The sequence below is a fragment of the Aulostomus chinensis genome, chromosome 14, assembly GCF_037954235.1.
Source record: "Aulostomus chinensis isolate RoL2024-O1b breed Wild chromosome 14, RoL_Achi_v1.0, whole genome shotgun sequence".
Taxonomy (NCBI): domain Eukaryota; kingdom Metazoa; phylum Chordata; class Actinopteri; order Syngnathiformes; family Aulostomidae; genus Aulostomus; species Aulostomus chinensis.
Genome location: NC_141333.1, coordinates 7,238,472 through 7,260,322, shown reverse-complemented (window position 1 = coordinate 7,260,322; position 21,851 = coordinate 7,238,472). Strand labels below are relative to the sequence as shown.

Here is a 21,851-nt window from a genome sequence, read left to right as displayed (position 1 = left end):
AACAATAACGTGTTTGTGTTTTTGGCTTCTAGGTGTGCATGTGAAGCTGCCGCTGTTACACAGTGAGGGAGATACTCAAGGAAAGATGAGAAAGAGCCGGAGTGTCCTCACAGTGTCTCCCAACAATGTAAGTCCTCTTGTCCTAAGAAAATCATGTAGTACACGGAATATAGCGGACACATATCATCACTGACTTCTCCTCAAAGCTAAACCCTTGCAACACTACAGCATGTTATCTAATTTCTCACATGAATTTATATGTTTTACATGTCTCCTCAGGAATATGATAACAGGTTTTGTTTAGAAATGTAGTGTTTTGTATGCTGTATTATCTTTACGACCCTGCAACGCTACTGGAAGCCAAGCCGGCTGGCAACCCTCTAGAACCCATCCATCCATTGTCTTCCGCTTATTCCTATTAAGGGTCGCGGGGGGGCTGGAGCCTATCCCAGCATCTACGGGCGAGAGGCAGGGTTCACCCTGGACAGGTCACCAGTCCATCGCAGGGCCAATACATAGAGACAGACAACCATTCACACTCACATTCATACCTGCGGTCAATTGAGAGCATCAATCAGCCTCGTCCCCAATTGCATGTCTTTGGATGGTGGGAAGAAGCCGGAGTACCTGGAGAGAACCCACACAGGTACAGGGAGAACATGCAGACTCCACACGGAAAGATCCCGTGCCCGAGCCGGGACTCGAACCCGGAATCTTCTTGCTGTGAGGCGACAGTGCTAACCACTGCACCACCGTGCAGCCCCCCTCTGGAACCATCTGGTAAAAAGTTGTGAAAATTGACAGTGACTGGAGGCGGCCTCCTGATGCCTCCCACCAGGTGTATGTCTGAGCTTACCGGCTCATACAATGTCTGCTTTAGGACTGCATCGCCTGCATGTGTGACATCAGTCTATACTGAGCATCTTACTTCAGTTCAAATACTAAGAAAAAACAGACCACTTCCTCAGCAGAGGACTTTACTAAGTTTGTCTGTTTTTCCAGAAATCTGTTATTTTTGCACTCTTAGACCGTACCATTTCATTTAGCTTCCAAGTTAAAATCTGCAGTGGACCTTACAGAACATTCGCAGAACGCTGGGTTGATTAATACACGCAGGAGTAATTTGATTCCCAACTGAATCATCCAGATTTGTTTGTTTGACTATGAAAAGTATGATTTCTGTTGCCCTAAGCTGTTTTAAATGTATTTCAAAAGTCCAACAATAATTTGACTTTCTCATATATCGCGGGGTATAAAAGAACTGTGACGAAATTAGATTTTACCATTGAAAATATTAAAACATGATTATTTCAGACTGACTCAAATAGATGAACATAGGGAAAGTGTTTAAGTGGAAGGGAAGTATCAACCCATTTTCCAAGCTTTGGAAAGATTCAGATTTACCAGGAAGAAAAGGTTCTTCGGGACATTGAATGAGAAACGGTAAACAACAGTTTTGTCTCTTTTATTAGTTATAGAAAATATATATTTACCTGAAGTTGTTAAACTCCGGTGATATTATAAGGAGATTTTGTCACAGTTGTAGTTAATCCTTAAGATTTTAAACCTGGGTGATTTGGTGACACCCGGTCGGCAACAGTGAGTGCCAAGTCCCTGAATTCTTGAGGCAGCAAAACAAACTATTGTCATTTCAGTAAAGGTGCTGTGCAATAATTGGCCTTTTTCCGTCACATGGTGCGATTCTGCAAAGAGCAGTGAAAGGGATGGTCAGGACACTGAGGAGTTTCTAGCCTGTCGCCTGTGGCTCGCTGTGTCTGCTTCTCTGTCTTGTTCCACCATACTTTCTCCAATATTTCAAATTGACCTGCTGTCAAACAATGCAGAAAATAACCGCTGTCTTGTTCGGTGGACACATTCTTGGTAGACGATGGCACTCAAGGCTAAGTTGGCTGACGAACACTTTCACCAGTGAGTGTTTCACCAGTTAAATGCTTTGAATTTGAAGCTGCAGCTGTAGGAGAAGCTCCACCCGCGGTAACCGAAAACTGCATTGTCCAGGGATGTCGTCATAGATACGTAAGATTTCAAATACATTGACACTGTAGTGCCAACGGCTGGGTCATCATTCACTGACAGAGGTTTGGTAGGTGCCTTTAAGATTGTTGCCGTTCATGTCTGTATCTTGGAAAATCCCTGACTGACTTCATTGAGGAGTGAACATGATGAACGATGAGGACGCAAGTTTTCAAGTGACAAATTCAGCCTGTGGTTTTCAGTTTGAGCTTCAGCTGCACGAGGACAGAGGGAAACCCAGATAAGCAGTTCTCTGCATACACAGCAGGGTATAATGGTTTACTGCTTTGTTCCCAACGCTCAGTCGTTCCTCACTGTCATCCTTCCTCTGTTGTGACAGTCTTCTGCAGTGTTTTTCCTGGCTGTGTCTGCTCCCATCGTGCATTTATTTATTTTTTTTACACAAAGGCTTGTTGTTTCTGTTTTGCTTTGTAGGGTTTTTTTTTGTTTTTCTTTTTGATCTTTCGCTCTTAGTTCTAACAATCAGATTGTATATATTTGTGTGTGATTTGATGTTTAAACTCGCCGGTGCAGTTCGAGACGACACAATCCACACAATCATGTCGTTTTAAAGGTGACCTGTGTAGGATCTAGTCTTTCAAAAGAAAAATATATTTCGTTTTCAATCTGCATAATCACGTATGCAGCTGGAATAGTATTTTAGCCTACGAACCGTTTATACCTACAAAAGGAGTTGGGCCTCCTCCATGGGGCCCTCCATCTTGCATCTACAGTACAGGCCAGAATGGAAAAACCAGCAACACCTCCGAGTTTGAGTTTGCTCTTTTTTTGTTTAAAATTTCCTTTTGCTTACTTTAAAAAAAAGTTTTCAGCATTTGTAATTTAAAACTGCACCCTCTAAACAAGGAACTGTGTTCAGCTCAGTCTGCATGATGGATGTGTGTGATATTTTCTATCTGTGTGTAGGAAGTGCAGCTATGCTATCGTTTGCTGCACAGAGCAGTGTGTGTGTGTGTGTGTGTGTGTGTGTGTGTGTGCGCGCTTCTCCTGTAATATTGATGGTAGAATTAATCCCTATCACATGACACCGTATGTGCTTGCTTAAACCGTTGATTGTAAGGTATCCACAGGTGTTGATGTTGTCCTTTGCTAGTCGAACCACAACATCTCGTAGTGTTAGTTCGAAGGGATTAGTAGTAGTTTTTGTTTTGGGGGACCTAATATGTGCTGCAACTGTTCATCCATTATGTGTTCTACTATAAAACACATGCAGATGCACTTCGCAGAGGTTGTGGGTGTCTGGTACTTAAATAGTCCATAGCTGAAAGTGTGGGTGTGCATTCGTCAGTCTCTTGCTTTCTCACTGCATGAGAGTTTGAACATTATCAACTCTTTTGTTTCATCGGCCTGTTTCTCACGTTGTTAATTTTAAATAATTTTCCTTCCTCTCTTTGATCTTTTACCTCATCTGGAAGAGTTTTTTTTCTTCTTCTAAGCATTCTGTCAAAATACAGATATTTTAAATCAGTGAATGCAAAACTAAAAAAAAAGGAAGCAGTTCCATCTGCTCTGAGAGCATTACAGAGCAGTTCACCCTCATCTGGGCCTTCTTTGACATAAGCACAGCTTTGAATGAATGAGCCTGTCAACCCCACCGATGTAAGTGTGAGCAGGACGGCAAGAAATGATTGTTGAAATGATTGAATGAAATGTTTTGATGCCACAGTGACATAACCAGGCACCCGGTAGAGAAGTCCTCAGAGGTTGGCAACAGCTTTCACAGTTTAGCAGCAAAGCTCATCCAGCTGGATTGTCTTTTTGCTTCCGTATGGATTAAAAATGAGAAGTAGAATATCTGCTGTGATCTATGAACAGTGTAGAAGTTTCTCCAGTAGGAATTAGCCCTACAGTTTGATTTAGACCTAACAGCACTGACTAGTTGATCCCTGGATTGGGAGGATGTGTTTTTAATACACTGACTTATCTGTGGAGGTGCAACAATGTCAAATATCATTTATTATTAGTCTATTATTTAATATTGTAAAGATGCGTGCGGTGTATTGATTTCCTCAGCCCTGCTCTTGCTGTGATTAGGCTGCAGTGGAGTGGAAAATTGAGCATTTACGTTCCCTGTGCACGGTATGGTCCTGCTCATCACACACACCCCATACATACTGTATACACACCGACACGGACGTGATCGATTGAGTTTATATGTATCAAGTAGACACGAGGACGATATTGTGAGTTTATATGAGCAGTGAAACATCAGGGTGGAATAAGACGGAGTGCAGACAGACGACTGCATCTGCATACATCACTGCATATTACGCTTGATTGGATAAACACTGTGCTTCCTGCTGGATTTTATTTGAATGGCACGGCTTCATTTGAGCCTTTTTACCAAAAAACAAAAAAACAAAACCCTTCACATCTTAGTGCTGTAGTTTGGTTCAGAAAATATTCTTAAAATATGTCTGTAGAATGTGAGTTATGCAAAATAGTAAAGAATAGAGCTATAACTACCAAACAAAAATACACTGTTGATACTTACTGTTGTCATTCAAGCTTCATTACCAACATAGAGGCGCCCGGGTAGTGCAGTCATCTCTTTTCCTGTGCACTACTTTCTACTGGCGAAGCCTCGAGCTGTCATTTGAAAAGATATGGATGGAGGAAGCATGTTTGAGTCTATCTGGTGCTCCCGGGGTAGCAGGGGAGGTGGGGCAATGATCAGGAGAGCTTGGAAGGGGGAACTGGCAATGAACAATTGGAGAGGAAATGATGAGAAACAAAATCCACAACACACATTTTAGGTGATAATACCCAGCCCCAAAATGAAACTGAATAAAACAAACCAGATGCAGTGTATTTGAGAGTTTTAGAGGTGTTAGGAGGCAGTCGTTTGATTTTGAGCAGAGCCAGGCTAAACCAGCTCACTGCCCTCTCCTTACTGTGAGAGGTGTGTAACTCTTACATAAGAAATGAGCATATGGTTCCCAAAATTTCCTTCAAACTGAGCACATGTCTCTTGAACTGATAAAAACGGCCCTACGTATGATCTGTGTATGAATAAATCGAATCCTGCCTCTGCAGATGAGTGCTGAGTGAATGAGTTGAGCCAAGGGTGCTGATGGAGGACGTTGTTATTGGATTTCTGTGCTAACTGAAGGGATTTGCTTTAGCGGGTGATACTTAGCTGGGATTAAAATGGAGTGTTTAAAGTGTGTGCAGATATGCCCGAGTGTTTGTGTTGATGATTTAGCTCATCATGAAGCTAATAACGTTCCGATTGGATTAATTTGGGGGTGTTGGGGGGGGGGGGTGTCAGAGGTACACACAGTGAGGGTGTTTATGCGGGTGACTAAGACTGTGCAAGGGTTCATTCTTTACACGCTCATGTATGAGTGTGTGTCTTGGCGAGAGTGTTTGTCATCAGACTGAGGTGCTCCGTGAAGTGGATGGATTCAATAAAGTGTCCGAGCCCCACCGACCCAATGACCTCATTCCCATGCAGATCACAGCCAACATGCCGGGATGTGATCAGCTCCGACTCCGACGGCACTTGAACACACGCTGCCACCATTTATATGTGACTCTGCATTTTTATTTGTGTGTCGGAATAATTGCCTCCTCATGAGGATACAGCGCGTCCGGTGCTCTATGCATTCGACCAACCTTTTGCACATTCAATTAAAATCTGTCCCAGAGGAGACGCGTGGACATGTGTCCGTGCACACATTAGTCTCATCGTTCAGAGCCTGCAGAGGAAATGACCTCGTAGTTTTGATGTGATCTTCAAACTTGTGTAGTTCAGTAAATATGTTGAAAGAGGAATTCAGTTTTTGTCTTTGTCTTTGTTTCAGTCAGATAAACTGTGGCGGTGGACCACGTTAGAGCAGAGCTGCAGCTTGGATGTAATACACACATGCACGTTAGTGGACTAGCCAGTCGGTACGCAGCGTTTTGCATTTTGTTCTACTGGCGTTGCAATATATTGTGATGACATACGCAGCCTTAGTGTTTTTACTGGTTGGTTGTCAGTGGATGGATACCAACAACACATAAATTCAAGCTAAGCATCATCATTTCCATTGCTACTGGATCTCATTGTCTTCTTTGGTCTACGGAGCAGCTTGCGTCTTGTCAATGATCATTAAATGGGGTTAAAATACTTTTGGCAAAACTAGTGATCTGACTTTTCTGTTGAGATTTGTTTCACTCTGTTGAATCGTTCTGTTTGATGGTTGATTTTGTGATCTCGTTTATCCAGTATGACTTCTTACTTCCAGCGCCCCCCCCCCCTTTTTTTATCCTTGCTTCTGATATTTAATCTCTTTTGCTGCACTTCCCTGTCACGTTCTCTCCTTTGGCTTCAATCTCTGTCATTCTACAGAATCTCGCTCTCACTCTCGCTCTCTCTCTCTCTCTCTCTCTCGCTCTCTCAGCTTGTGTTTAGTGGGACCGTGGGTCAAACCGAACAGCTGTTCATTCTCCAATTAGAGAGCTCGGAAGCTGACGGCTGAATCTTAGCGAGCAAAAGCAACAGTTCAACACTTTCCCTCTTCCCGTCAGCTCTACTCAGGTCTGTTTTCATTCACCCCTGTCTCCTTGGTGTCAGGTCAGAGGGAGTGAGGCTGTTACCACAGCAACAGTAACTCCTCTCTCATGTGGTACCCTGGGCATTGATGAACTCTGGCCTCTTGCACTTCACTCCTGTCTATCTCCCTGTGTTGTTCAGTCTTGTCATTCTCTGAGGATGCTCTTGCACTGCACTCCGTGTGATTCTGTAGGCTCCTTCACGTTTCCCCCTGAAGTGCTTGTCATCAGCTCACTCAGTGCCTACGTGTAGATGACCGTACACCTCTGAGTCTTGGTCTTAGAATGAGGCGGAGTTATTGGTGGTGCGTTTCTATCTTGACCAGAACAAAAAAAGCCGGTCCTGAAGTATTTGTGTTTGTTTAGCACAGTTTACGACTGCACTACACTAACTCTGATATTAAAGTGTTGTCTGTGCTACGCCTGCTGTCAAGGTAAGGATGATATTGGCTTATGAATAATTCTGCTGATTTTATTTAAATGTATTACCATTTGCATTTACATGCCTGTTTACACACTGACGTGAACAACTTTTTACAAGTTTAATTTTATTTATTTAGGATATTTTCACATTTTTCACATCACAATGTCTGACTGAATATTCTTCAGAACTAAAAGTTAACCTCTCTTTGAAAGGCTTTATTTGCATCATAATATTATTTTATCTGTCATAAAATGCTCTTAATGTCCTTTATTGCTATAGTTCACTCTTATCATATTGTATCTAAAACAAAGTTTGTTATCCGGACACCCAGGCAAGGTTTTGGCTGATCTGACATCAATGAATAAAACTACCAGAAAAATGTATAAACATGATTTTTGTCAGGTGTTTCGAGTGACTTGTTGTAAACATTCCTTTTTATGAGTCACACTGTGGAAAAGAGAAGTCACGCACGAGCCTCGTCACCACTATCACAATTAGTACATGGATGTAGAAAAGCTTATGGACTTGCTCATCGTGATGTATAGACCGAGCACCTGCCCCACTAATTCATCACACACACTAATGACCTCATACTGAAACAGACTTTACAAGCTCGGATGTAAATACAAAGAATTATAAAATTGGATGCTAAATAAATGCATCTCCCGGTGACATTTTCAGAACTGCCGATAGAATGCAAAGTGATAATGCTGAGAGTAAAGGAGCACAAGGGGGGAAAAAGGGGCTTGTATTGAAAATCACCATGATTTCTCTTTATGATTCAATTTTTAAGACTTTGTTGCCATGTCAACATGGTTAATCTGAATTTGTCTAAGTGAGCTCAGTCAAACAAAAACAGAAAAGACAAAAATTAGGTATTGATAAAGAGATCATATTGATGAGGTAAAGCACACCCTCCCTGATGATGTTGAAATGCTGCAAAAGCTGAGCTTGAAACTTCTCCTCAAGGCGCCTCTCTTTATTAAATATCAGCTCGCGCTCTCAACTAAAAAAAAAAAAAAGATTTAATTTGCTGACATTAAAAAAAAAGAAAGAAAGAAATTCTGCCAGGTTTCAGCAAAACCACAGTTGATCTTCAAAATTGCCTCTTGTCAAATATCAGTGGCCACTGAAGAATGATGTCAGGATCGTCCCATTGATCTACTTTAAACTGACAGTGTTACTGATGTGTTTGTTATAGGGTTCGCTCTGTGGTTACGCCGCTCAGACACACAGCACTGATGACCTGTAAAGACGTGACCAGTGTCCTCCTTGAGCAGGGGGCAGGGAAGAGAGAGATGAAGTGACGTTCAATCCAGATTACAATCTGTTTCTCATCCGTTGTCGCAGATCCCCGTCCTGTCACTCCAACATTAAGTTTGTGCTTGCATACAGAATAAATGATGCTTGAATGCCTTGAAAATTGTCTTCAGTTAAGTACCCTGAACATGTTTTTGTGCTCAGTCCTCAGACAAGTTAAATTTATCACTTGTCACATGTTGTGCTATAGACAGAGAGAGGAGGCAATTTATTTTATCTCTTGTCAGAAAGGGGGATGGGGGTGATTGGACTCTTTCACAGTGTTAAAGAAAGATGATAAAAGAAAGAAAGAAAGGGCTGATAGTAAATCACCAAACAGTTTTATTAATATCCTGTTCCTCTGTCAACCTCAGGGATCTGTTTCATCGCTTTATAGCAACCAAATCAATCAAACTGAATGAAATTATTATTCCTGAAGTGGCCTTTTATTCAAAGCTGACAAGCTAACTGTAACTCTGCTGTAGCACACAAACCATGTAAAACATTATGCTGATAGATTTGTTTCTTCTCAATAGAATACAAGACACTCAACTGAAGTAAACAAGATTACAAAAATGGCCACATGTAAAGCAAATCACCTTCCCATAATCACACCGTGTTCAGAAGAACTATAAAGTAGTGATAACTCATGTGACTGACCAGCTGGATCCCTGGATGTCTCCCTGACTTTGTTTTCATCTTCACACAGCGTGCAACATGGCCGATAGGATCTGGCACCAAACTAACTAGCCGATACGTCCTGATCCTAACAAAAGTCTGTTTAAACCCAAACAATCAAGTGCCTCGCCCTAGCCATTTACTTTTACTGCTGAACCTGTTTTTAAGCATAGATTTGATACATGGTAGAAAATAACGAAAATGTTTGTGCCACAGTGAGTGTTTTCCGTCTGGACCAATGTCTGTAATTCCCACAAAGTTGTTTTGTGCAAATTAGAAAGTTGCCGTGGAAAAATTGCTGCAAAGTTTGGAATATTTAAGACCTATCTACAACATCAGCCTGGTCTCCTTACACACACACACACACCCTTGTACTTATATCTTTGAGGACTTTCATTGACGTAATCCACTCCCTAGCCCCTCACCCTGAACCTAACCATTTTAACTGACTGCCTGACCCTAACCTTGACCCTAAACCTAACCTGAACCTGATTCTAACCTTGAAGCTAAAACCAAGTCTTGACCTTCAAACAGCCCTTTTGAAGGTGTGAGGACCGGCTAAAATGTCCTCACTTTCCAAAAATGTCCTCACTCAGTTGGTTACATATGTATTCTAGTCCTCAATATGTAGCAAGTACAAGAACGCACTCACTCACACTCACACTCATGCTATATTGATGTCAGATGAAAGCAGAATGCACCACACATACAGTAGATAAGAAGTGGTTTACATTGCATTCATTCAGTCGTCTCCTATGGATGCTGAAGGGTGCCTCACGCTGGGTTACAGAAGATACACAGGGAAGACGAAAACAAGGCTATTTTACAAGCAGGGAGAGTCGCTATTTGACTTTATGTAAACTATATGTCTTCTATCAACTAATCCATGTGTTTACTTTATTCATCCATTAAAACAACCCCTGAAGCAGCAAGTGCGTGCGTGCGTGCCGGCGTATGTGTGTCCGTGCTTGTAGTTAATATTCATGCCCAGGAGGGCGATTCTATTCATCTCGTGCAGGAAAGGCAAAGTGTGAATTCATGACTGCGTGTGCATATGCTGCAAGCTGTACTCAGCTGTGGAAGAATGTCTCATTTGATACTCAAGTAATCAGTCTCTTTCAGTCACTCTCCCAGCACCCCCTGCCCTCTTTACACCTCTATCATTCTATCAACCTCACTCTCTCACTTACTTTCTCTTCTGCTCTTCTCACCCGTCTCAGCGAGCCCTCCCCTCATACCCTGCTCCAGCTGGTCCCTCCCAGCACTCACTATTCACCCTGTCACACCCTGCCCATTCCTTACCACCAGCGAGCTCCGGCCTCCCTCTCTGTCAACCCCCTACCGCTGATGGGAAGCAGGTGTTGTTTTCTCAGCTCATCTCTTCATTTCCTCCCTGTTGTTTTGTTGCCTGGGTGCTGAAATGGCAAGAGTAGAGCAGGATTAGGGTGTCGGTGGGGGCAGCTGACAAATGGGGAACAATGCCACTCATATAGATGTCCTGAGATGAATTCTGCTAAACAAAAACAGATCTGAACAACGCAAATGTTTATTATCCACCTGGGGAGCAGGGAATGTTGATTTAAATTTCTCATCTGTGTATACACACTTTTGCATAAATCCTAACTTAGACAAACAAACAAATGATAAAAACCAGCCCATAGAGTGCCCTGCAATGTATGGCATGATTTAGTTATTTGACATTTTTCATTCGCACGCCTTCCCTCAGTATGTTTATTATAACCAAGTATATGCAAGTATGTTGGCCCTGAAGGGTAAAACACAACATTTGAGAAAAGTCAATGACATTTCGCAAATTACAACATGTGATGTATTTCTGAAATGTCATTGGCTGTAATGTTGTGTTTTTGTCCTACAGGGTTATTTTACATATTCATCACATAATCGCCTGATAAAGCACATGCATGAGTTTGCACAGGCTTAATGCTCTTTATTTGGGCAAATACACTGTTTCTGAACTGACATTTGCCGAGCACTTTACTAAAAGAGAGGCCATAACTCAGAGCACGTCAATAGCGGCAATCGTCCACCGTGGTCAGACGTGTTTGTGGCCTGGGTTCTGTCTACTCTTTCCTGCTTTCCAAATAAGCTTAGCTCATTTGAACTTGAGAGGATGAAAATGAGGGCGAGTCAGACATAACTTGGAAACAAAAGGTCTCCTAAGGTTGCTGTCGGAACAAATAACCAAATGTCGTTTGAGCTGGTGAGTTGAATCTCAGAAGCTGTGACGGATGGGACTTGTATGTACTGACACAAGTTATGTGTTGACAAGGTGTCAAAGTCACATTACTGTTTTGAAATTTCTTTCTTTCTGCATATGTGGCCATGTGACTGTGCTGCTGAGACGTGTGAGTGCGTTTCTGTGAACTACTTAAGGAGGTGAGCAGACGCTGTTCTTATCGGTATGATGTATTTTCAGCGTGAGACGAATGTGTCAGTCTCAGCCAGTAGCAGACCCTGTTGAAAATAAAGGTAGTGCTGCTAATGGGCTAATGGCCTTCTCCACCTGACCCGTCTTGCTTCTGCTCTTCCCACTCGTGCACACACAACATCTGCATGTACAAAGCACGTCGCAGCAGTCAAAGGTTGTCTAAGGATAGCGTATGTGGGAGGAATGAATGAAAGCTGAGTGGCATATTCAGTTCACATTGGTTTCACTGAGGTTTTTCCATCTCTTGCATGTAAAATAAGGTTAAAAAAAAAAAAATTTAAAGAGAAAAGACATGACATTTTCTACTGGTGGACAAATTGCTACACTTAAAGTAGATGAAATGTCCTAAGTGGTACTACTAACACATCAATTTACTCAGTACATTTTTACAACATCAATTGAAATATTTAGATCATTCAGTTGAGATCTGTTAAACGTCAGCTGGTAACCATCATATACATGTTATAGAAGTTACTGTGGTCTCAGGTCAAATTCAGCATATAAGCCACAAGGAACAACCATGTTAAGTTTGAGTTTTGCATCATTTTGTGCCGAGATGTTCTGAAGATTGGTGCAAAAACCCAACTTATCCTGTTGCAAGCTTTGGTGGCTCCAGTGAAAGCATTAAAAAATACAATATTCATGAAAGCACAGCATAGAAAGATTAAAAGTTCATTGACTCCGCTAAAAACAATTCAATAAATAAGTAAATTCATGACACTGACCTTGAAGATGTGGTGGCTGATATCACTTTAGTGTCATTAACAGGGACACGGCATTGGCAGGCAGCCAGTGCACTGCAGTATTTCTGCACGATGTCACAGGTGAGGACAGAATCTATTCTGTCCTCTGATTGAGTTCGTCTGTATTTACAGTGTCTGCTGTGGTGTTTCCTCTGTGTCTTACATGACTTGGCTTTTCTCTTGGTTATTCCTCTCTTACTGAGACCTCAAACCGTCTTCTTTTATTTATCCTCTTGCCTTGCTAGTTCTTGTCACCTCCATATCCCACTTTGTCCTTTCTCTTTCCCTGCGCTCCTCTTTTCTAAGCACAATTAGAGTTGTTTTGACCTCCTGAGACTCTCAAGCTCTCAGTGTAAAAATCTTTCAACAGGATGGCCGAGCACTTCACATTCACTTTGGTTCTTTCTTTTTACAGATTCCATAACAGCAATACAAATTTTGTCATAGATGACATTTTCCTGATGACATCGCTGGCGGAGTGTCTTTTTTTTTTTTTTTGGAGGGGGCAAGTAAAAGCTCTCATCCATCCATTTTCTATCGCTTACCCTGTTAAGAGATAGAAAATGGACGAGAGGCGGGGTTCACCCTGGACAGGTCACCAGTCCATCACAGGGCCAACACATAGAGACAGACAACCATTCACACTCACAGTCACGCCTACAGTCAATTTAGAGTATCAATCAGTTTATGCTAACAAATGGAATTCAATTCACAAAAATGTAAATTGTGCGATTAGATGTACAAAAATGAGAACGATTTATTTGTTGCAACATGTAAAACAAGTAAAGCTGGCAAGGCTCGTTTGGCTTCGTGATGAATAAATGTCCAAACCTAAACTAGAAGAACCATACGTCACATTAACTCACAGCAACAAAGAATTCAGATATTTCAATCACAATCCCCGGCAGTGTGTAGTTAGTTTGCTAGCACATGAGTCTTGAGTAGGCGGGAAAAGGCAACTTGCAAAGAGGAGCTGTGGTGGGAGGTTGAGACTGTATTTACTGGGCAGTGTTCTTACTACTGGAGACCCAGCACAGGCTTAAAAAAGAATCGGTACACATGACTAGTGGTTCATTTTTTGGTCCAGTACTACTGCCAGCTTGGACTACTCTTGTACACGACTGGAGCAGGAGTAAAAATACTTATACCTCGTAGTCCTACATACATTTTCTTTCAATTAACTAATTACATTTCAACACCAACACCCCCACCCCAAAAAAATACCACTTTCATGTTCACTTTTTCCAAATAATATTTTCTGTTTTTACCTCAGCCAAAGAGCGAATATTTTCACCAGCGCGTCTGTTGATTTGTCTTCTTTTTATTTTGCAGGATTTCTTAATGGTCTTATGGTGGAAAATATTGCGATATAAATGGAACAAGTCATTAAATTTCAGTGGTCATGCAGATCAAGTTGTAGATCCTGGAACCTGAGAAATGAGTGAATGATTATTCATAATACAGGATGTGTAAAGCACAAGAGAATAATAGAGGTAACATTATAATTTCTCTATTTTTCTCAGAAATATTGACTGGATTAGGAATAATTGCCTATAAAAAGCAGAAGACGGGCGAGAATGAGGCACACTCAAAAAGGTTGTCTGCTTGATTTGGAGATAGTGGGGGAAGCAGTTCTTGTCCTTTCAAACTTTAATCTTTGCTGTCTCTTGAGACGAGAGGACAAACACATTTTTAATTGCTTTGCAGAAGTTGATTTCCAGCTGGGATGATAATTGCTCACTTCTGCTACACAAAGATCTGGTGTCTGTTTCTATAAACTCGTGCTACCAAATACAAACATGATTGGACTGTTTCTCATTTACACTTCGTCATCGCTGCCTAATTTACTGTAAATGTTAATTAGACTGTGCAAATAAATAATAAACATGGTATTTATGCTCTGCAATCAGTTTGTAGGCCAATAAGGCCCATTAAATCAGGAAATGAGGCAAAAGACAAGACTGGGGGCTCCTTGGTGAGGAAAAGATGATGAGGTGATGAGATGAAAGCGAAAGAAACATTTCTGTCCAGCAAACTGCTCGATGTTTTTTAGTTGTTTTGTTATGAATCGTTTTAATTTTTGAACGTCTGGTTTCAAGATGCTGTCATCTCGTAAAGCGAATCCACCGAATTAACTGAAGGATTTTTTTTAAACTCCTTTTTTTAACACTCCAACGTGATCATTCAATAGAACAGTCAAGCCTCTCAGAGGGAAATCACTGCACTATTTTTAAATATATCAGAGTGAAGAGTTGGCAGCTGAATCCTGCTCCATCCTCGCTCAGAAACGAGGCTTTGGCGCCCCCATGTGGTCAAACTGATAACTAGGTAAAACCTGTGACTTGGAAATGAAACTTTGCGAGATTTCCACTGACAAAGTAGCTGACTTTGACTCCTCATCCTTTCAGTGCAGTCGTTAATTACTCCATGTACATGACGTAACCCCCCCCCCCTCCCCCCATGAAGAAGTGATTTAATCTCAGAGTTCCCTTCCTCATACATCTGTCCTTCTCCTCCCAGGACAGCAAAGAGCCCCCAGATTGCTGCCTCAGTGAGTCCTTTACATCCCCATCATGCACGCTGGGCGTCGACCTGCGCCGGGGCCGGAGACGTTTTTCAGGCAACCTGCAGCTTCCCCCGTTGTCATGGCGTCAGGGGGAGAGGGCGCGGACACCTGATGATGAGGTCATGACCCGACCCACATCTCTGCCATTTGGAGCTCCTCCCAGAATAGACATCACACCTGTTGATCCTGAGTGGTGAGTAGACGTTGAAGGCAGAGGTGGATTCTGCTGCAGTCGAGTAAGCATCTGTTTCTGAACCAAGTTCCAACCGAATGTCTATCCACCATATACATATGTTGCACAAATACCTAAGGAAGTCACCAAGTTTAACTTGGGGGGGATCTTTTCTCCTGCAGCGTCGGTTAGCCTCAGAGATAGCGCCTGTAAGTTGCTGCATGGTGACGGCGTGCCTGAGATTCTGTGTGACTGACCGTGGCCAAGTTCTGGAGGTGGACTGGGAGTCGGATATAGCTGGCTGTGAATGATGTTCTGAGTGTTTCACTGCTGAACACCGCTGAGCAGACATGTAAAATATCCACAACATTTTCTGGGAAAGTTCAAGATAGTTTTTTAGTATTTATATATATTTTAAGGGAAGTTACGAGATCCTTAACAGCTAAATAAACAATGACCTTTATGAAGAAACAATTCACTGAGCAAAGTCTGGGCAGCGGCATTTCTGATGGACCATTGCTTTGCGTCAGTGATCCGATCTGAGAGTTGAAGAAGACACTGCCTTGCTTCATTATTTATTCACCATCTTTTCAGACAGTTGCTGCATGTGGGGGGGCCATTGTGTTTGTGCAGGCGCAACCGGCACAGCGTGCAGATTCACATAACACAGACAGCAACGGGCCAGTTCTTGGTGGTCCAGTGACGTCAAATCTGGCCTGAATTGCCTTAATGATCCTCTTCTCAAGAGTGTGTGTGCGTGTCTGTGTGTGAGGAAGACAGTTCTTTTACCTCAGCCAATGAAGTAATGTTTTCAGTGGTGTTTGTTTGTCTGGCAGCAGAATTCCACAAAAACTTTGAAGCCAGTATTCACTGGGTGGGGGTGGTGGGGGGGTGCAGCATGGGAAAAGAGAGAACCTATTACATTTGTCAAACATAGTGAATTTTTTTTAAATGAATCATTGCCTTTGCTGAGGTATGTCCTCTCCAAGTTCCCTATAGTTAATCATGTTAATAGAAGCCACTGCTAACAATCAGTTCTGATTCTTTTTTCATATAAGTACTTATGCGCATGTATGCCAATTATTTTTTTTTTTTTTCTGTAACCATCAGCAGTACTACAGGGACCCGTGATCCTATCCAGACATGACTTCTGCTCAGTGCACCAATCAAATCTTCTTCTGGAAACTGGTTCTTAATCTCTCTTTGCTGATGGAGGCCGCACCATACATGCATATATCGTGATCTTTGACCAGATTCATTTAAGCGGATGTTCCTTTCCCTTCAGTAGGTTTTAAGTCCTAAAGAGGGGGGAAAAAAACACTTCTTTAGATGAATAATGTTCTTACTGTGCTAGTATTTCAGCATCAGTGCAGTTGTGAGCATTATTTTTGAAATAATTACAGAGAAATGTACATGAAGTTCAGAGAGCAAAGGATGTGGTTTGTAAGGCTGTTTTTAGTGTTTTTGTGTATGGCCAGGAGAATCAATATCAGTGAGGAGTCTTTTGTACTTATCACAATTACCCCCCCCCCCCCCCTTCACACACACACACACACACACACACACTCTGAACACTGACCTTGAATTTCCTGCATTTGGGATGCTGGTTTCATTCTGCATCAAAAACCTATTTGAGGAAATGAAAAATTGTCTGAAGCTGCAACACCAACAAACAAAATGAGAAAACATTTGCTCTGAGCTAAAAAGTATTCCAATCATGAGCGATGCCTGTAGTACTGCATGATTGTAATGAAGCATGGACAATCGAAGAGCTGCAGTATTCTTTTTTTACCACAAGAGAGCAGTGTTAACCAGGTTAACTTGATGATCGCGCGCTACAGTGCGCGTACCAGAGATACTTGGAGGAAGGGATGTACATTTGGATCGGTTTGAAAATGATACGAAGCAGTTGGACAACTTCTGATTGGCACCACATTCAACTCCATCATCACCATAATAGTTGAATGGATTTCCAATCTGCTTTGGTGTCACTTCATTCTTTTTGTTTGCCACCTTTCTAATCATAAAGCCCTCACACAGACACAATTATAATGTACTTACAGGAGTCCATAATGACTTCACCTTTTTTCTGTTAACAGTGAGTTTGTTGGTGAATGTTCAGTCTGTTCAAGAATCCGCGGGATTTATAGAAGGTGAGGTGTGTGTCAGCCCTGCTGGGTTTGTTGTACCCTCTCACCAATCCTTGCTTTTAGAAGCCATCAAAGTCAAGGCATCCCTGCTGCTAAAGGATAAACCATTCTGAAGGTGTCTAGGTCTGATTACGCTCTTCCCAAGTGAACCTGGCATGTGTGTGTGTGTGTGTGTGTGTGTGTGTTGTACAATTTCAGTACCAGTCATCAGTGCATCTCCTTGTCTCCCCTGTCCATTCCCTCTTTTCCCACTCGTACTTAGTTAAGTGCTCCTGTCAATGTGGAGAGGGAGGAGGAGGGAGGACGAATTTATTTTGGGAATCAAATTATTTTTTCCTGCTGATGAGCACAATTGCTCCAAAGCTTAGAGTGCCTCACAGATTGATTAGTGTGTGTGTGTGTGTGTGTGTGTGTGTGTGTGTGTGTGTGTGTGTTTGTGTTGCTACAATAAAGACTGATTAGGGCGGGTCAGATTGTGTAATTGATGTTACTTATATAAATGTGTATGACGGATGTATTAAGAGTTCAGGCAGGAGAAAGGAAAACCAGTGAATGTAATTACAGCACACACACAAGCAATCAAACCATCCCCTTTTGCAGTTTCTTTTTCTATTGCCAACTTAATTTACTGTAGGCTGTCCGACTGACGTCAAATGTACATGTCTGCACGGGAAGGAAGGTGTACGCAATGGTAGTTGTTGTTTTTTTTAATATTGGCAAAACAAAATATCTGAGAATAGATTTTCCATGTGACTATGATGCTGTTTGACAGTCCCAGTGTGGTGTTGCAGCTGGCAATGCACTGTTGTGTAAGTGCCAGCTGATTCAGCGCCCTCTACTGGCTGATTGGATGCAGATAAAACTGTTTCTATTGATGACCGTTTCAACACTGATGGCCCGAGGAGTTTTTGATCAAGTAGAAATGTAAGACTGACACGTTTGTTTCCCCAAATAGAAAAATGTCCAAAAATAAAAAAAGAACTTGAAGGAAGTGGACATCAAGAGCAAAAGTAATCCTGCAGAAATCAGAGCTTACACTTTTCATTTTAGCATTTGCACTGACTAAGGGAGATCAATAAAGCACAAGTGCAATCTGGCCCATAGTGCTTCTGTCTCTGTGAGGAGGTGAAATGCTGCATCCAACTAATATAAAGGACAAGTGGGATTTATTTTACATAATTATGTTGGTCATCCATGGGCAGTTCAGCTCATTACGTCCACCAAAGAGGTAATGTGATCTCTGGTGTGTGTCCGTCTGTTTATTGGCAGGATATCTCAAAAGCTAATGGATGGATTTTGCTAAGATAGAAATAGTGGAAAGGTAGGAAATACTTCAAGAAACAAGTGTGTACTTTTTGGAGGTGTCTGGATCAAAGTGTAGATCCCGGAACCTGAGGGCAGGTCCAGGCTGTTGGGAGAACATAGCTTTTAGCAATTTTTTTTTTTCAGGCACGTCATACATGAATTCCCATCCAATTTCTTCAGTCCATAATATTGTAATTTTTTTAAAAATTTCCAGACAAACATGTATTATTGCAGGATAAAGGTATGATTGTGTTAAAATCAAGGGAGAGACACAGAATAAAGGGAGATTATGATGAGTCCATGTGACATTGTTAAAAGAAGATAATTTCATCCTTTTACTTTGATTAGAGGGCAGCGTATTAAGCTCCCGGAGATGGCGTGCATCGTGTTCTGGATCGGTGATGTGGAAGACCTATTTTTGGTGTGAGGGAAGGAAATTTATGAAGCGATTTTATGATTCTGTGTTAATATTCTGTATTCACGTTGGAGGGGTGTCAGGCACTATGGGAGTACTTTCTATTTAGATATGATCCAGTTTTACTGCCTGAACCCTCAGAAGGAGCCGTCATCCCTCTTCCACTTTCATCATCAGCTTAGGTAGAGTCTTTATTCAGTGACTGAGTGAAATGAAACAGTCTTGTTTACTTCGATTACTGCGGTTGTCAGATAGTGTTGCAGGGCAATCCTTTCATGTGGTAGTCAAATTAAACCTGAGACTCAGTGTAGTTTGGTCTATTAAGCTGGAGTTTGACAGGATGTGTTTTCTAATGGGATAACTGTCTGCTGTGGTATACGTCACCATCTTACATAGAATTTACTCCAAAAGTCCAAGAAGAAGCACAGCAAAGGTCACCTTGGCATTATGAAGCTGTCTGATCCTCTTTGGCTGTTTTGTTTGTCCTTAAACTTCCCCTTGTCTATTATGCTGTGCTGATTATTTCTTTCTTCTGTTGTCTAGGCTTTTTCATCTCTCTCTCTCTCTCTTCACGAACCTTTGTGAATTAATGCAGGTCTACTAATCTGAGTCAAAATGCACTATTGTTTTTCATGCATATGGGAGAGGTGAAGAAAGAAAAAGGGAAGGAGAGGAGAGGAGAGGAGAGGATTTTATGTAACCAGAGACTCAACATTAAGGGCTCTCATCTGAAGACAAAAAACAAAAACCAAAAAAAAAAACCGTTCCACACATCTCCCTTCACCTGCACCTGACCCGTTCACTTGTGATAAACACAGCTAGACCCCCTCCCTTCCTGCACACACTCGGGCAGTGATTATTCTCAAGGTTTCTCTGTGGGAGAGGAGAGACTTGGGAACAGAAGCGGATGGAGGCATCTTTCCTGGATGTCGTGATAATAGAAAATGACAGATGGGACTGAGGGGTGGGGGGAGGGGCTATGTTTATAATGATATTAACCCTATCAGTCAGGAGGGAAGGGGAGAGGAACAGAAAATTAGCTGAAAATTATTAAGATCGGATTTCTTTCTCCGTGTGCTGCTGTCTAAAAGTGGATTTACTATTTTGTTAAACTGACCAATTTTGAGAAGCTGCAAGCAGCATTATTATTTTTAGTCATGCTACAATAGCTTTGTGACTTAAAGCCATATTGGGTTTGGTGAACACCTCAACAGCTACTGGATTGCTTGCAATGAGATGTCCCCCTCAGGAGGAATTCTACTGACTTTCATGATCCCATGTTTTTATCTAACACCAGCAGTAGATCCCCTTATCAGTGACATATCTCAGCAGAGTGTCAGATAATCCGGTACAGACTGTTTCTAGCTTTGGTGACAGGAGTCCTCTGACTCTGCATGTACCAATGTAAGTTTGACACTTGGGGTTTTGAGCGATTTGGTTTTTACGATTTTCTCACAATGAGTTGTTTTAATTTTGGTCATTCATTTCTCAACTTTTCAGAGGACTTATATATGTAAACTGTTCGCAAATTCTTGGCATGCTAACACGATGAAGTAGAAAGAAGACACAGAGGGCGCGCATCCATGAAGGATCTCCACAACATGGTTTAGGAGTTTTCTGCCTGCTCCTCAAAATAGATCTTGTGCATCACCGATCCAGAAGATGATCCATGCCGTCTGTGAGGACTTAGTAATCATCACCTCAACAAATTTGATTTCAATATGCTTCCATTTTTCAGATTTCTCTCCTTATATCAAAAATTTTCTGGATCATAGATCTAGAATACGGTCAAGATGAATTACAGAAGCCGAAACGTTCTCCTTTCAACAAGTTCACGTGGACTCAAGGAATCTAACAGCCATCATATCCTGCCAGTGGTGTAGAACGGTTTTGAGGATCCAGATCGCCCCACAAGTTTTATCACTTGTTTGTTACATTTTGTGATATCCAGCCAACAAATAAGCAACTTAAACTTCCATGTTCGCGTCCGTACGTTAGCAGAGTAAAGCCTGACAGAGCTCTGATCGATCTTGCTGAATTCCTGTTAACAATTCATCAATTACCTGAATTGTTGTTGGATTATTAAAGACCTCCATCACTTGATTACAACACTTTAAGTCTCTCTGGCTCAACTTGAGCAGGGGGCATAACAAACTACTGCAAAACGTCTGTCACAGTTCCTCCTGCACTGTGACCAAGCAGTGTGTGGAAACCAGACTGAACATGGACTGAAATGGCCTCGTCACTCAGTCACTTTAATTCAATATTTGATCTCTCTTGAAATTACTTTGTGACATCGATTTTCTGCTCTTCCCTTTTTTGCTTTGTCATTCAACTTTGGACATCGACTTTGCAGAAATATTACCGCTGCGAAAGAGCTCGTAGTAATAATATGTAGAGTTTTCTGGTCATCCTTTCCTTTTTAAAAATAATTCATCTCCACAGCCACATGTTCAAGAATAGATGTCTGATAGATGAGGGAATTAAGAGAATTCTGGGTTTGTTTTCTGAAAAAAACAGAAAGAAGTACTTTTTTCACGTCATCTGTGTTTAGTTGAGCAGCATATACTATACTTTATCATATTATATCAAATATTTTGTCATACAAATCCATTCATAAGAGCTAAGATAGAAGAAGTCTCCTGTAAGTAGCCGACTTGTTCTTACATCTGGTCAAACAAACTTTAGCTGGACGCATAACACAGGGCAACCATTATTTCCGCGTTTCCAATGAAGTCCCTCAATATAAAAGCTTATTCATCTTAAAATGTGGAGCATATCATCTTCTGTACAAGCTAGAAAGGCTGCTTTTATCCTGACTACAACACCAAACTCTCTGAAGGGAGCTGGCAGGAAAAGTGGCCTTAAATGGACCATTTTGCCAATTAAACCCTCAAGTGAGACAATTGCCTCCTGACATGCATGTACATGCTGTCCAATGAAGTATGGGCTACAAGGGGGGTAGCGTCATTTTGACAGCGCTCATTTTAAAAATGTAAAGCCGTTGCACCCGAGAGTCAAGTAACATATGACTTAGTGACATGCTTGCTTTTTTC

At 41.7% G+C, this 21,851-nt stretch overlaps 1 protein-coding gene across 1 annotated transcript in view; it reads left to right on the top strand.

Annotated features, from left to right (window-relative positions):
* The window catches only part of pde4ba (phosphodiesterase 4B, cAMP-specific a), a 155,897-nt gene that overhangs the window by 25,221 nt on the left and 108,825 nt on the right, over window positions 1-21,851 (top strand). The window contains exons 3-4 of the mRNA XM_086225579.1: window positions 33-127; window positions 14,708-14,946. Coding sequence (XP_086081705.1) covers window positions 86-127; window positions 14,708-14,946 — 281 coding nt within the window. The 5' untranslated portion in view covers window positions 33-85. The remainder of the gene's footprint in view (window positions 1-32; window positions 128-14,707; window positions 14,947-21,851) is intronic.